Source organism: Eptatretus burgeri, chromosome 9 (genome assembly GCF_056783735.1).
Source record: "Eptatretus burgeri isolate ZD-2024b chromosome 9, Ebu_testis_v1, whole genome shotgun sequence".
In the NCBI taxonomy this organism is placed as follows: Eukaryota; Metazoa; Chordata; class Myxini; order Myxiniformes; family Myxinidae; genus Eptatretus; species Eptatretus burgeri.
The window spans coordinates 107431481-107448395 of record NC_140969.1 but is presented as its reverse complement, the minus strand read 5'-3'; the positions used below and the strand labels follow the sequence as shown (position 1 = coordinate 107448395).

Sequence of the window (16915 nt, the reverse complement as noted above, 5' to 3'; positions counted from 1 at the left end):
TTGCAAATTCAAATGAGCAGCGAAACATTGGGTCTGGATCTCGCTTATGCGATCATGCACTGAGATTTAGTGCATGCGGTATGTGTGCAATACAGTGCATGCAGTATGTATGCACAGTGTATATGCATGCGATACGCTCACTGCATGCAGCTGGGCCCCGTACCAGCCCGGCGGTCGCGACCACCGTGCGGTGTTTAACAGCCGCTAGAGTTCTACGAGTCGCGCTGCAGCTGTGGAACATCGACTTCGAAGTTACCGATGCTTCAAGCCCTCGATGTTGATTACGAAATGGCAGAAAAGAAGCTTACGAAGACCAAGAAATGGTCTCAGAAGTACAAGACCGAATACAGTCTCCAATACCCGTGTATTCGAAAGTCTGAAAGAGGAATTCATCATGCGTATTGTACAGTATGCAGTGTTGATATTTCAGTTGAGCACGGAGGTCGCGATGATATTCGGAAGCACCTTGGAAGCAAACGGCACACAGACATTGCAAAGGAGAGATCTTCGAGCACGAGTACCGGTACACTTCTGAATTATTTCACCAAACAAGGGACAAGCGAGGAAGAGGATGTTACCCGAGCGGAACTTCTCTTTAGTGGATTTATTGTGGAACATAACTTGCCCATATCAGTCTCAGATCATGCTGGACCTCTATTTCAAAAGATGTTTCCAGATTCAAAAGTTGCTTCAAAGTAGGGATGTGCAAGAACAAAAACTTCAGCAATAATTGGTGAGTTGTCAAATGTTACTGCTTCATCTATTGCCGATATTGCTAGACTAGCTCCATTTAGCCTAGCTACAGACGGTAGCAATGACAGTGGTGAGGCCCAGCTATATCCTGTCCTGATTTCGTACTATGACAACAGTGCTGGGATTGTGAAGCAAGGTTTGCTAAGTTTGCCTGCGTGCAAACAAGATTCCACTGGAGAAAACATTTTCAAACTGCTTGATCATGAGTTCAGTGACAGGAAAATTCCGTGGGGAAATTGTGTTTCCTTTTGTGCTGATAATGCCTCTGTCATGGTGGGCAAGCACAAAGGAGTCGCTGCTTATATCCACAAACAAAATCCAGAGTGCTACATCATGGGATGCCCTTGCCATATGATGCACAATACGGCCAAGAAGGTGGCTCAGGCCTTACCCATTGAATTAGATGACTTTCTCATCGATATTTACTACTACTTGGACAAAAGTAGTAAACGCGTCAAAGGAGTGAAAGCACTGCAAGAACTCTGTGATGCCCCAACACACAAGATTCTGAAGCATGTCGCAACAAGGTGGCTGTCCCTTGGTCAGTGCCTAGACAGGCTGATTGAACAGTGGGAGCCACTTCGCCTCTTCTTCAAAGAAGAAGTACGAAGAAAAATGCAACCAACTGTAGCCAAGACTCTAACAACGAGCAAGAAGGACGGCACTGTATCTACTGCCAGTACTGGCACTGCAGGATCAAGCACTAGTGGAGCAGCATTCACCACTACCACTGCAGTATCTGCTGCGAAGAAGACAGCAGGGACAGCACCAAAACCAATGCTGAGAGCAGGTAGCATCACCGGCCCTTCATCACGTTCATCTACAAAGCAGATCCCTTCAGAGTCGAGAAAGACTGTGATAGTCCCATCTACAGGCAAAGAAGGACCCAAGTTAAGTTCTGCTTTTGCCAAATCACTTGATAGAAGCTCAGCAAAACCTTCGAATCAGAGGTCTTCTTCCTTGGCTGCACCTACCTCAAGCTCTCTCCTCAAACGTAAAATTGGATCTGGTACTACGAGTCTGACCTCTTCTGCTGGCAGTAAACGCAAGTGTGATCGCCCTGCGGCTAAGTGTACTACGAGTTCTACAACTAAAAGCGCATCTTCCTCAAACACTGTGCAGGAATCTAGAGAAAAACTTGTCAACAGGATGTTCTTGTCTCCACAAACAAAACTCTATTGTTTCTTCCTTCGATATGCTAACAAGCTTTTTGAGAAGGGGAATCTTCTGCTCCAAAGAGACGAACCCTGTATTCATCTCCTGCACGGAGAATTGAATGGTCTTCTGAAAGATATCTTCGTACGGTTTTTGAAACCATCGGTGTCATCGGTTGCTCTGGTAAATGTACCCTTCTCTGACAGAAATCATCAAAAGAATGATGAGGACCTCATGATTGGGAACGATGCCAAACTGTATATAAGGGAACAAAGGAGTCTCAAGAAATCCACCTTCACTCTGAGTGAGTCAGACATCCAAGGTTTCTTCAGTGCAGTTCGCTCATATTATGTGAAAGCCTGCAATTACATCTTCAAAACCTGGCCGCTAGATGATGAATTAGCCAAGCATGCTCAGGTGCTGGATGTTAAGCTACACCAAGAAGTGGGGTTTGACTGTGTGGAGTTTTTCATCAAGAAATTCCCCTGTCTGTTCAGTGGCGGTGATAGTGACAGACAGTCTTGAGAGTGAATTCGCTCACTACCAGGCAGACGCCTCCATAGCTACAATTGCTACTGAGACAGTGAGAGTGGATGAGCAGTGGCATCGGATTTCACAGCTCACAGATCCCTGCACTGGTGCCAAGAAGTATCCTAATTTGAGCAAAGTGATGAAGGGAATCTTGGTCATTCCTCATTCGAACGCATCATGTGAGCGGGCACTCAGTCTTGTACGGAAGAATCATACTGAATTTCGTCCCAATTTGAGTGTCAAAACCCTGGAAGCTCTCTTAATTGAAAAACTAGCTCATAGCACCCCTTGCTACCAGAGAGAATACAGCAAAGACGTAATCAGAAGGGCTAAAAGAGCCACACAGCTGTCACTCAGCAAAGCTGCCATGGAAAAAGCAAGCAGCAGTAGTACCAGCCAGTAAGGTAAGAAAAATATTGCTTCTTTTGTGCTTTTTGTTAATCTTTGATTGTCCCCTAACTTACTAATATTAACATACATGTAACATTAAAAAGTGCACAATTTTCCCCTTTTTTTGTTCAAAAAGTGGGAATTCTTAACATGTTAAATGCTCCAAAATAGGGCTCAGAGGGCACTAGAGAGCGTCTAGAACCCCAGAGCTTCCAGGGCCCTAAGGCGGGCCCTAGACCCCGCCGCATGGGTCGAGCGCTCCGCGCTCGAGATGTGCGCTTCGCGCACATTATTTGGTGTCGGTTGCAAATCCTCCCTAATTCTGATTTCCAAAAGTTGGCATCTCTGCAAGTACTGTATGTGCTGTGATACAAAGAGAAACTGATTAGATTTGGGGTTTCATAGGTTGAAGGTTGTGCCCTTTGAAAATCATTTTGCTGATCATAACTTGAATTCGAAGCATCTGATGTTTTCTCTCTTCTGCTGATCTCTTTTCTCTCTCACACACTCTCCCTCTCTCATCTGACCTTTAATTTTCCACATGGAATTAAATTGAGATCAAACGTAACATTCACTTGACATCTAACATGGTTAGAGGCAAATCCATTGATGTGTTCATGTCAATTTATACTTTCTAGTTAAAATTTGGAGCACTCTCATGCCTGCAAATATATATATATATATATATATATATATATATATATATATATATATATATATATATATATATATATATATATATATATATATATATATATATATATATATATATATATATATAAATATATATATATATATTTATATATATATGTATATATATATATATATATATGTATATATATATATATATGTATATATATATATATATATATATATATATATATATATATATATATATATATATATATATATATATATATATATATATATATATATATATATATATATATATATATATATATATATATATATATATATATATATATGCGACTAAGACTACATGTCTCCCTGATGGGGTGATGCCGAAGTGAGCTTATCACTGGATCAGCGAGTTTCCCAATCTAAAATAATCGGGTCAGGAAGATGACACATTGAGTCAGTCCCAATGAGTCGCAAAAATCTTTTGCTAAAGTGCCATGGCAGGTGAGAGAGGTACCCACACCCAGCCAACTGGCATGATGACAAATGAGGTCACCACATATGAGGAAGAGAGAGAGTTTGGATGAATGGATAGAAGTTTGTCCATGTTTTCGGCGAGCGAGATGTAAATCGAGTCATCAATGTTTGGTAGATGGTACAATACACATACAGTGCCAAGAGAGTCGACACCCCCTTTTCAAATTTTCACCTTTTGTTGCCTTATAGCCTGTAATTAAATCAGACTTTTTTTTCCACCTTTATTTACACATTTACAACAACTTCCAAGTGAAAAACAATTTCCACAAAAAAAAGTTAAAAGGTTTAGGATTTTTACCATGTATGAGCTCTAAAATGAGCTATTTACATTCTTTGTACTTTAAACAAAGAAAATAACTCCAAAGTTATTTTCATCCCCTCCCTTACCTCAAATGGCCGTACTGCTGATACCGCACGTGAAAAGGCTGAATGCCGAAACTTGGTGTTTGCATCGAAATCTTGTATCCGAAACCCATCGCTTTCTGTACCCACCTTGCCCAATCGCACTCAACTGTCCCTGGACTCTGTGTCCTTTTCTCGTGATAAAGTGGAGAGCTTGATCTCAAACCTCAACTCAGATTCTGCAACCGGTCCAGACGGCATCAGCCCACGTGTCCTAAAAACCTGCTCCTCTGCTCTTGCTCACCCTCTCTCTATTCTATTTACCCTCTCATTTGCTCAAGGTCATCCGCCATCTGCTTGCAAATCTGCAAACATTACCGCTCTGCATAATAAAGGTGCAAAAACAGATCCCTGCAACTACAGACCAATCGGCCTTCTCCCAATCATCAGCAAGGTTATGGAATCCATCATCACTTCTGATATGAAATCCTTCCTCTTCTCCAATGGCTTGATTTCCGATCATCAATTTGGTTTCAGACCAGGTCACTCGACCCTGGTTATGCTGCTTCTGCTCTCCCAACAATGGATGGAGGTCCTCAATGCCAGATATGAAATCGGAGCCATATCCCAAGACATATCGTGTGCTTTTGACACAGTCTGGCACCCTGCCATGCTCAAGCAAACTCTCTTCCTATGGTATCCAAGGCCATCTCCTCTCATGGCTCGCAGACTTCCTCTCCTGTCACAGTCAACGTGTGGCCCTAAATGGAGTTCTCTCATCCCCTCTTCCTGTCCAGGCTGGAGTTCCTCAAGGCAGCGTTCTGGGCCCTGTTCTTTTTCTGGTTTTCATCAATGATCTCTCCGACTCTAGAAAATCCTCTTTATCTCTTTGCTGATGACAACACCCTCTGCCGTACCATGTCATCCCTCAGACCGGCAAGCAGCAGCTTCTTCGCTCTCTGCAGATCTGGGTAGAATCACAAACTGGTCCAACACGTGGAACATGTCTTTCAATCCGGACAAATCTCACTCTCACTCTGTCTCTCTGAAAGGACCGTTTAGAACCCCACCCCCTTCCACTTTCTCAACAATCCTCTCGAAGAAGTCCTTTATTTCAAGCTTCAGGGTCTCACTATCTGCCATGATCTTTTCTGGGAAAGCCACATTTCCAACCTGGCCACCAAAGCCAGTCACCAAATGGGAATCCTTCATCATGCAACGTCCTTCTTTGGCCCACCTGAGCTCCTGACCACATCCAAAGCTTTCGTCCGCAGCCTGATGGAGTAATGCTCTCCCCATTGGGCTGGTGCTCCCACCTTTCTCGGCTTCACACTGTGGAAACCAAGGGATTTAGGATCATTGGCATCTCCTGCATTGAGGCTGAGTCTGGGCCTCTCACTCTCTCACTGCAGGCGGCAGGACAGTGATCTTTCTGTCTTCTCTCCGGTCTCCCCCTCCCCCCCGCACTGTCTGCGATATGTCCCCCCCCGCCTCCCCCTCAATATTTCCACAGATGGCTCAAGGTCTGCCAGTCAACCCCTTCTGGTAAAACATCCAAAATCACGAATCACTGCTCACCTTCACTCTTTGATTCCTCTTTTTTTTCCCCTCCTTTGGAATAAACTCGCACAATCTCTTCAATCCCGATCTTCCCTCCAGGCCTTCAAAACAGCTGTTCACCACCACCTCTTACTGTCCCCCATCCAAAACCATGATCTTTTCTATCCCCATTCATCCACCCCAAACCTACCTCCTCAAGTTCCTTGCTTTCCTTCCTGAAAGTCCTTGCAGTGTTCATCTTGTTTACCCCGTGTACCCCAACCCATCCCTCTCTCTTCCACAGAATTGGTGTTCCTGTTCCCTTCTGTTGTCGTTTCCCTCTCTCACCCCCTCTTATCTCCTGCTCCCTTTGTTATACGTTCTGTGTTAGCTCTGAGATGAGCCTTGGTGAAGTATCCAAAAAATATAAAATCTGGCTGAGTTTTGTGGAACTGGGATATTGAAATTTCTGCAGATGTGCCAGTGGATTACTTGACATACCTTGTTGTGCCTGTGTGTGCAGTTGTTCTGATATGAGTTTTTCTTCATCCCGATAGGAGGTGGTTCATGCTTTCTGTTTCTACCTTTTAATTTTTAAAGCGATTCGCACCATTGAGTGATCGGGCTAAAAACGATATGCAAGGTGTCCACATTGAACTGAAACAACTTTTCAAACCTTATAACATTTTCTATATGAAGTGAAAAGTGTACTGTATAAAGGTGCAGGACATTGTTCAGCTGAAAGAGTGCATCACAGCGACAGTGGCCTCCATACCCCTGAGATGTTAGAAAATGTGTGCAGGAAAGTCAATGGAGGAAAGCCTCAATACCGTTGTGACCGAGTCAATGCTACGCATGGTGCCCCCACACATTGAATGTTTACTCTAATGTACCCGAATGATATGTACCCATTTTATACCAAATGAAACTCAAGCAGACCGACTCTGAGCTGTGTAAATAGTCCTCTGTTTGCATTATTAGTCCCCGTTGGACTTCGTCTGAAACGGGCTTATGGATTTGATCTCGATTTTTGTGTCCCTGCGTGCGTGTGTGCGTCCACAACCATATCTCGGACATGTATACACTGATTTTATTCGTACTTGACACAAACACAACCATGATGGTGTACATATGCACATCTTTTTTTTTTTCAAGATCTGATCAAAGATGGCCGACTAGTAGACTGGCGGCCATTTTAGTTGTACATAAATATGGGTTAGCCCTTCTACTCCACACAGCAAAATTACTAAAACAATGGGGGCTTTAACATTTTATGTCTTTTACTTGTTGAATAAAAATTTATAAGGCTTCAAAGTTGTTTCATTCAATGTGGACATCCTGTGTATAACAATATCTCAAAAAGTTACGGACGGATTCAGAGGAAACTTGGTGCACAGGTTGGGTGTGTGACGAGGAAGAATTGATTCGATTTTGGTGAAGATCCGGTTTCGGATATGATAATTTTTTTGTGATTCATCATTGAGAGATCGGGCTAAACCGATAGAAAGCACGATATCTCAAAAAGTCTGGGCTCCCTGGAGAAAACTCGGGCCACCAAGGTATATGGAGGTTTGAATAGTGGCCGGTAAAACGGCCACCAAGGTATATGGAGGTTTGAATAGTGGCCGGTTAAACGGACGCGAGGGTTCAAATGGTTGTGATTCTTCACCATTGAGAGATGGGCCCAAAAACGATACATGGCATGATATTTCAAACAGTTGTGGTTACATTCGGACAAAACAAGGTGACAACAACAAGCCAATTCGATTTTGACTCGTGTTCAGGTTCTGATCCCAGATCCGGCCTATCTGTGGGATACACCCTGGGCGGAGGCATGTGTGCTACCGAGTGCCGTTCTCGTTTTTATTATTTTTATACCTGACACAAGTTTTCCAACACAGGACGAATCCACTCAACATGATAAATTGTTGCTTTGGCGATCCATAAATGTAGAATTTTTCAGGTTGTTCCAGATGATTCATTTGTTTATTTACTCGTGTTCGATTACTTTTGTTGTGCAGTTTATCCAAGAGATTTTGATGATTCATTTTGTAAATTTGCTTATATTGTAGCATGTCTGGTCGTGGTTATTTAGTCTCCAATTATCTTATCACTGGATGTGAAGTCTGAGATGACGTTGCTGTAAATTAAACATGGATGGGCAGAACAAAAATAAAAGATTGTGGACAGTTCAGAGTTCATGTTTTCAAAATGTAAAAGCTAAATCTTTGCCACCAAGGCCCAGATTCCTACAACCACACCATCATTTTCCATAGTTCATGTCAAATCCCTCCCCACAATCTATCCAGGGTGAACTTCTTTTTTTTGTCTCACCTTTCACTTTTTTCCTTTGGTTGTCCTGCTGCTTTTTATCCACATCTTCCTTGCCTCTCCCTAACCCCGTCTTGTACCCAGACGCCGTCATTCTCGGAGTTCCTCACGCTCACGGTCTCCATCTCGCTCCTATGGGCGGTACGTTCCACGCCATATGCGACGAATGCACTCGAGGAGTCGCCATCCACTCTCTTCCACTTCACAGCGTTCGAGTGAGCGCCGATATAGCAGCACGAGGTAATAGTCGTTTAAAACAGTCCAGTCAGTGATGATGTTTGTTCAGCTTTATTTGTCCAATTTTAAAATTTGTTCCTAGCCTTTTTTGTTTTTTCGAGGTCCCAATGACTGAATTGTTTCATCACATCTGGGAGGTTTTATGGAACACAAGGCATGCCTACTGGTCGCATTGCTGACGGATTTAATCAAAAGACAGTGTGTTGTACTTCACGAACATATTGCATGTCTATCTAGGAATCTCAATAAGGCTACAAAATGAAGTGAAAAACGAAAAAATATCTTTTATAAGCACGTAGTTGTTGGTGTTGGTGTCGATGGTGGTGGTGTTATTTGTGTGCTCCTTTTGTGTACTTTATACAATTTTACTCTACCGGTGAAAAGTTTTGGAACACCACCATTTTTCCAGTATTTACTGAAATTTAAGCAGTTCAAGTCCAGTGAATAACCTGGAAGGGTACAAAGCTAAGCGGTAAACTGCCAGAGGTTAAAAAAAAAAAGTTTAGGTTACCAAAAACTGAAAAATAATGTAAATTTCAGAGTTGGTAAAAAAGGCCCTTTTCAGGGAACAAGTAATGGGTTTGCAACTGCAGCTGTTCCTTAGTAATGGAAGTAAATTAAGCCTTGAAAGTTGATTCAAACAATTCTGACAGGTGTCCCAACTTTTGTTGATTAGTTACAAACCCTCAGTGTGTATAAAAGCAGTGTTGGAACAGACTATGTTGCTACACCCTCCGAAGCATTATTTGGACAATATTGCACTTCAGGAAATAGTATATTGCTATCAAAATGGTGAGAAAAAGACAATTAACAAAGGAAGACAGACAGACCATTATAACCCTTACAAGTGTAGGTCTTTCCTTCAGAGAAATTGCAAAGGTAGCCAAGGTGTCAGTGAGTACAGTTTCCTACACCATCAAAAGGCACTTGGAAACTGGAGGAAACTCTGACAGGAAGAGGTCTGGCAGACCCAAATCCACAACACAATCAGAAGACAAGTTTCTGAGAGTCGACAGCTTGCGTGATAGGTGGCTCACGGGACAGCAGCTTCAAGCACAGCTCAACACTGGTCGAAGTAAGGAAGTCTTAGTTTGAACTGTGAAGAGAAGACTTCGAGCTGCAGGTTTGACAGGTCAAGTGGCAGTAAGAAAGCCATTGCTAAGATGGCAAAATAAGAAAAAGAGGCTTGCCTGGGCCATGAAGCACCATCAGTGGACTACTGAAAACTGGAAGAAGGTCATATTGACCGATGAATCAAAATTTGAAATCTTGGGTTCATCACGCAGGGTTTTTGTACACCGTTGAGTAGACGAAAGGATGGTTCCTCAGTGTGTGACACCAACTGTCAAACATGGAGGAGGAAGCGTGATGATCTGGGGCTCTTTTGCTGGATCCAGAGTCGGAGACTTGCACAGAGTGACTGGCACCCTGAACCAAAAGGACTGGCACAGCATTTTGCAGCACCATGCAATACCCTCTGGTCTAGCCGAGTTGGTCAGGGGTTCATCCTACAGTAAGATAACGACCCAAAACATACCTCCAGGCTATGTCAGAACTACCTTAGAAGAAAATAACAAGGCGGTCGGCTTCAAATCATGGAATGGCCAGCACAGTCTCCAGACTTAAACCCCATCGAGCTGGTTTGGGATGAACTGGACAGAAGGGTGAAAGCAAAGCAACCTACAAGTGCAACACATTTGTTGGAACTTCTGTAACAATGTTGGGAAGAACTTTCCGAACAATATTTGATTTCCATTGTACAAAGAATGCCACGAGTCTGTTCGGCTGTTATATCTGTAAAAGGTGGCGACTTTGACGAGTCAAAAATTTAGATTAAACTTTGTTCAACAAAACTATTCCATGATTTCTTTTTTATCTGCAATTGTTTATTTGTTCTGTGCTTTAATTTCAGAGTGCTGTACATTGAAACATTAAACTGCTTAAATTTCTTAAAAAATGGGGGTGTTCTAAAACTTTTCACTGGTAGAGTATATTGCTTCAACAAGTATGAATTGTACAGTACTGTATATAGTTTTGTGTGTTCCTTCGGGGTCCATCACACTTTATTCTCAAGGGTTCTTGCTGTCGTACTGTTGTAACCACGACATTGAAGCTTGAAGTCCCGCTTCTTCCTCTTCACTCCTGGAAAGACTACTGGGCATATTGTGATGAAATTTCATATTTCAAAATTTCATATTTCAAAGTGTGCATATTGTGATGAAATGGAGACATGAATTTTTGTTCCAAGTAAATTAATAACACTGGTCAACACGATTTCTCTTGCATGGGGTTTTACAACGGATTCGAGCTAACTTTTGGGTGCTGAATCCAAATCTGTCATTAGTTTTTGCCTGTCACATCAGGTTTTTGAACTATGAAAAAATCATTATTTTTGAGAAAACAGCAATTTTACACTCGAAGTTGAAAAACACTGTTGCATTAGAAGATCGATAGATGCAAAAATGTTTACAATGAAAGGTACCTAACTTCAATTACAATATTTAATCATACATTAACATATAATCCATGCTTGCTTGCACATATTTTTACACATTTTCTCGATATTTTTAATGAATGAAAAGTTTACAAATTTCACTAAACTAAGTTAAATATATAGGCGGAAAAAGTTCCCCTTAACATGGTGTATATCACTTAAATACAAGGCATCACTCAAGCTCAAAGCATTTTTCTGAGTTTTGTGACTTTTCACGACATTCAAAATGCAGCAATAAATGCAAAAATATGCGAATATAACAAAATGAGTACCGGTACTTGAAAGCGTAAGTATCCAAAGGCACAGGTGTAATCGTATTACAACATAGTAAACCTCCTCTTGGTGGACAATCTCTTATGTACAGCATCTGGCACATCCCTCATCAAACTCCAGCAGTAATCTGCCATCATATTTGAGTCCCAACGACCTTGATAACGTTCTTCCATCACTTTAATGTCTTGATGGAAACGTTCACCCTGTTCCTCGCTTACACCTCCAAGGTTATCTGGAAACTCGCTCAGGTGACTGTGCAAGTAGTGCACCTTGATGCTCATTCTGCACCCCCAGCGCTCGCAGACTGAGGAGCAGCTCCTCCACAATCTCTCGGTAGTTGTCATCTTTCTTGTTCCCAAGAAAATTCTGCACCACATTAGTGAATGCATTCCATGCTCGAGCTTTGACAGCGGTCATCGCCGTAACGAAGTGTGGGTCCTTGAGTAATGTTCTGATCTGAGGTCCGTCGAATATCCCTGCTTTTTTCTTCTCGTCGCTAAGACTCGGAAAGTTTGAACATATGTAGCCAAAGCAGTCTCCAGTGTGATCAAGAGCTTTAACAAACTGCTTCATCAGATCGAGTTTGATGTGCAATGGTGGAAGGGTGATATTTTTCCGATCAACCAATGGTTCATTAATGATGTTCTTGTCACCAGGTATCAGACTATTCCTTGATGGCCATTCCTTTCGCACCCAGTGCTCCTCCTTCGCCCCACTGTCCCAGTAGCATAGGAAGCAAGGGTATTTGGTGTAACCTCCTTGTTACCCCAAAAGGAAGTTCACCATTTTCAAATCCACACAGATCAACCATTCATGATCGTGGTACTTCAATCGTTCAAGTACAACCTTGATGTTTGCATACTTCTCCTTCAGGGTCACTGAGTGTCCAATAGGGATGGATCCATAGATGTTCCCATTGTGAAGTAAAACACATTTCAAACTTCTTTTTGAACTGTCAATAAAGAGTCTCCACTCACTTGAATGATACGCAGGCAATCCCATAGTGAGAAGAAGCCCTTCAACATCATTGCAGTATACAAGTTGACCATCAGAGTGGAAGTACTTCCTCAGTTCTGCCTCTCTATTGAGATAAAATGAGACACTTGTGCCAGGTTTGAGGTTTTTCTTAGCAGTCTGAAAGTTAACAACTCAGCAGATTGTTTTGGCAAATTCAAATCTCGGATCAGATCATTCGATTCAGGCTGACTACACAGAGAAGGTTGATCAAAAAACGAATCCAATGGCTTGTACTCTGCATCTGCTTCTTCATCATCATCATTGGATGAAGTAAGTGCTTCCTCATCAATCTCTGCGAGCTCGGTAAAAACAGGTACAGGTATTTTGTCACAATGAGGAACTGGCCATATAGCAGAGGGTATGCTGGGGTAATTCATGTATTTCTTGTTTTTCTTATTGAATCCTTTGACATTTACAAGGCAGAAGTAGCAGTCATCTCGGTGGTTTTTTGGTTCTCTCCAAACTTGAGCTTAGCATTCTTTCCTTGAGACCATGATCTCAGAGTTTCGACACAAGTCGTGCATACTTCATGAGAGGCCCAGTTTTTGTCCTGGTCTCCAAGCGGTACTTTAAAGTAGGCATGTAGACACTCTCTTGACGAATGTAGTGATGTTGCGTGTTTGAGGTGCTGAGGTGAAGCATCCACAGATATAGCAGAAGATATCTGGGTCGTTACAGCACTTTCTTCTCTTTGAAGGTGTAGACATAGCTAGTTTACAGTCTCCTCGGGTTTACAGTTAGTTTACAGTGTAAAGTACCAGTATAAACAACCCCACTGAGTCAGCTGTGCCCGCCCACTGAGAATCGCGTAATACAGTAATGCTCACGTCTCGTGAGAATAGGTTGTCTTAACAGCAGATTAGGTCGTCTTCACAGCTGCAAATCACAAATACGTCATAGACGTAAACTACTGATGCATACGTTTATTCTTTTAAGAGAATCAGACAATAACTCCACTTTGCTCATGGCAGGCTGTTTACCATAGGGGCTGTTTACAGCTGCGGGTACTCGGAATAATCAAGCTTTTGCTGTTTTATCCCCAACAAGATTGCCAGACTGGATGGTCAACTTTTGTAAAAATCCATGAATATGGAGCAGACAGATAGCACAAAAACTTGATGTGATAGAGCAAATCTGAGCTCAGATTTGGATTCAGCAGCCAAAAACAGTTTCCACAAGTCCATGCAAGAAAAAACAAACTATTTTTGTAGACCAGTGTTATTAACTTACCAACAGTATCATTTTTATTATTCTCCTACAACAGGAACCCTTTAGAATAAAGCATGACACATGCACGTATGCTTGTCCTTGATTCACAGCAATAACATCTGTATGCCATCTTACAATCTTGGAGGACTCTCTTCGATCTCGAGGTGTGTCTCATTTGTCCGCCTGGTCACGGTTCCTCTTGCCTTTCATCGTTCATTTCATGATGATGTTACCCATGGATGGTTTGAGGATAGGATAGTTAGAATTGTCTTGTTGAAGATGCTCGCTCTCTGCAGCCACTTCACCTTCCTCTTTTGAAACTTAGCAATATAATTGCTCTTTGAATTCCTTTACAGTACTCTGTTTATTTTCAAGGTTATCCAAATCATTTGCAGGTGTGGGCAATTCTCACACCGAGAAAGGGGAGTCCAACAACCCTTGATACGATATTGTATCGATAACAGCTAAATATATTATTTTGTCTCGTGATTTATCATAGCATGCAGTTTTCAAAGCAAAGGGCCTGCACAGGTCGACTCTTGGAATGCTCCTGCTGCAACTAAAGTAAAACTTTGTTCAGGCAAAATAAGAAATGTGTTAACAGGAATATACAGAAGAAAAAAAGGATGAAATGCAAGTTATTTACAGTGATAAGACATTTCTCAGCCTAAACATTGATATAGATCCCTCAATGGTTGAGGCAATGCAATGTATACGGGCCCAACGACAGTTTGTAATGATGCCAGCACTTCAGCCTGGCAGTGACCTGTTAAAAAATGTTTACCCCCTGTTACAAACTGCAGCACGTGAACATTGAATGCTTAAAATGGACACTTGGTATGGAAGCAAAAAAAAAACAGATGATCAAAAATGTCCAAATGCAAATTTGTATGCTCCTCATACTGATGCAGAAACCATGACCGACGTCGGAGCCGTTCCGCCTCGGCAGAGCGGTCGCGTGGTGACCCGCACCCGAGGAGACACAGTCCCGGCCGCAACGGGCGTAGCCGCAGCCGCAGCCGCAGCTTGCGGACGCGAAGTGTGTCCCCCGGAAGCAAGGCCGTTTCTACATCCGAAGCAGCGGCACTCAAGCTGAAAAAGTGAGTACCACCTGGAAACCTGCTTTGGACATGGTCTTTGTTACAAACACACCCTCACTTACCTCTTAGGGTAACACCCCTTATAATATAATATAATATAATATATACTTCATAAAATACCTCTTTGGGGCCATTCAAAAAGTACGTAACACATTTTTTGCCCAAATCTACCCCTCGCCCCCGCCCCAGAACGCTCCGAAACACTTCAACAGACATCCCCTAAAATATTACATAATGCTCGATAAAGACATCCTACCCCCCCCTCCTATTTCTTACCTTAATCCCATGATGCCATTTATCCCATTGTTTTTTTCACTTACTAAAAACTAAATTTTATAAAAGTAAAGACGGTACTGCTGCCGTCAATAAGATCACGCGGCGGCCCGAATCCCTGTAACGACATCGTCGGGCTAATCACTCAGTGATGTAATCCTTTCCAAATATGTTCAATTGCTTTCATTTACAAAGTGTCTGTGGAAAAATAAATGAAGGAATGGCAATGATGGAATTTAAATAAAGTGATTTGCTTTTATCGTTCATGTATTAGGCCTTGTGTTGGCTTAACATCCCAGGGTTTTGAGTTCAAGCCTCTGTCAGGCCGTTGAATTAACACGAGGTAGGGTTAACTCAGCCTGTCATCCTTTCGAGGTCTGCAAAATGAGTACCAGTGTGCTGGTAGCAGAGGCACGGCATCAGCGCATAAATGTTTCACATTAAAGCATCTCTTAAACGTTCTCTCTTTTTTTTTTGTGAATAAACTCCATTTCTGTTTTATGTTCATCATCTCATCTCCTTTGCATCCTGTTCTTTCTCAGGCCTGAAACGGCGGTCGGTAAAGAGGCGGGAGCTTCCAAAGTCAGTAAGAATTACTGCTCGCCTTCGTTTTTATCACACTCGTTGTCATTCCTATCGATTCTGTTTTCCTTTCTTTCCCACTCCCCTTTGCAGTGGACGTCAAGAACAAACATTCGACATTTTGACATCCTAACCTTTTTATCTTAAGAATGTTTTGATTACAAATTGACTCATTTGTTCTCTGCTTCATGTTGTGCACTATTAGGAAAATAATATTGAATGCCTATGAATTCAATGTAAACTTTCATTTTGCAGCCAAAGATTACTCCCCAAGAACGTCTGAAACTCAAGATGCAGAAAGCGCTGAGCAAGCAGTGTAAGTTTAACTCCATAACCCCCCTCCCCAACCCAACCACACCAACCCACCTTTCCTTTAATCCATTCTCTAGCTCCTTTAACCCCTAGACCTTCTTGCCACTCTCAACCTCCGTGTCCATTCGCTCTCCATCTGCCAACTCATGACCACAGTGCAATCCTCTGTTCTACTACCTTTTATGTTCTAAAATTATCTCTCGTCCCTTCCATATTTTAAATCCTTTCACATTTATCTTTCAGCTTTATTCCGTGCCTTTTCACTGCATATCTCTCCATTTTCTTCCTTTGCATGAAACCTTTTTCCTTTCCTGTTCCAACCCTTCGAACATACTTCTTTCTCTTCGTTGTGCAGACAAAGCAGACAAGAAAGCGGCTCAAGAGAAGCAGTTGCAGCTGTTGCACCAACGACAGGTAGATTTGCATCTCACAGGAACTCTTTGAAAAGTGTTCTTGATGTGCAGAAAGTTGTGTAATGAGATCTTCACTTTTAACACTCATATCCAGTACAGGGCTAGGCCTAACTCTCCTCTGAGCTGTCTACCTTTGATTCTAATGTCAACTCAGCTCTAAGCTGTCTTCCCGGTGTTGTGCGGGCAGGGCGATTCATCAATGTGTATCATAAAAATAGGATCACTGAACCTGGAGCTTATCTGGGCCCTGTCCTAATGTTGTCACCCAAACTTGGTAGCATTCTGACTGGTTGGTCTGGAGAAGAAATTTTTTGAAGAACTTTACATGATTTTTACCAAAAATTTAATAAGGCCACTATTTTGACACACTTCTGGTCACATGATCAGCATTACCTTGGCAATTTAACATCAGGACCTTGTCCTAATGTTGTCACCCAAACTTGGAAGCATTCTGAATGGTTGGTCTGGAGAAGTGATTTTTAAAGGAATTTATACGATTTTCCCAAAAATTTACCAAGCCGCCGATTTTGAGACACTTCCGGTCCTGTGGTCGACCCGACCTCTGCAATTTAACATCCCTACCCTGGCCTAATGTAATCCAAATTTCGTAGCATTCTGACTGCTGAGTCTGGAGAAGAAGATTTTTGAAGAAATGTACAAAGTCCGCCATTTTGACCTACTTTGAGTCACGTGACTGGAACGAGCTTTGCAAACCCTGATACCAGTCAGGAGCGGAACTTTTCTGCCAAATTTCAGCAGTGTGGCTGGAGAAGTCAAAGCAAGAGACA

General features: G+C 42.2%; 1 protein-coding gene across 6 annotated transcripts in view; it reads left to right on the top strand.

Annotated features, from left to right (window-relative positions):
- Positions 1–16915, top strand: part of CLASRP (CLK4 associating serine/arginine rich protein) — a 93554-nt gene that overhangs the window by 42126 nt on the left and 34513 nt on the right. For 4 of the 6 annotated variants that reach the window (XM_085896592.1, XM_085896593.1, XM_085896591.1 and 1 more), the window contains exons 13-17: positions 8302–8457; positions 14359–14547; positions 15363–15402; positions 15658–15718; positions 16070–16128. In XM_085896592.1, the coding sequence (XP_085752718.1) occupies positions 8302–8457; positions 14359–14547; positions 15363–15402; positions 15658–15718; positions 16070–16128 (505 nt within the window). Of the gene's footprint in view, positions 1–8301; positions 8458–14358; positions 14548–15362; positions 15407–15657; positions 15719–16069; positions 16129–16915 lie in introns of all 6 variants that reach the window. The other 2 variants (XR_015061987.1, XR_015061988.1) reach the window with 1 other exon arrangement.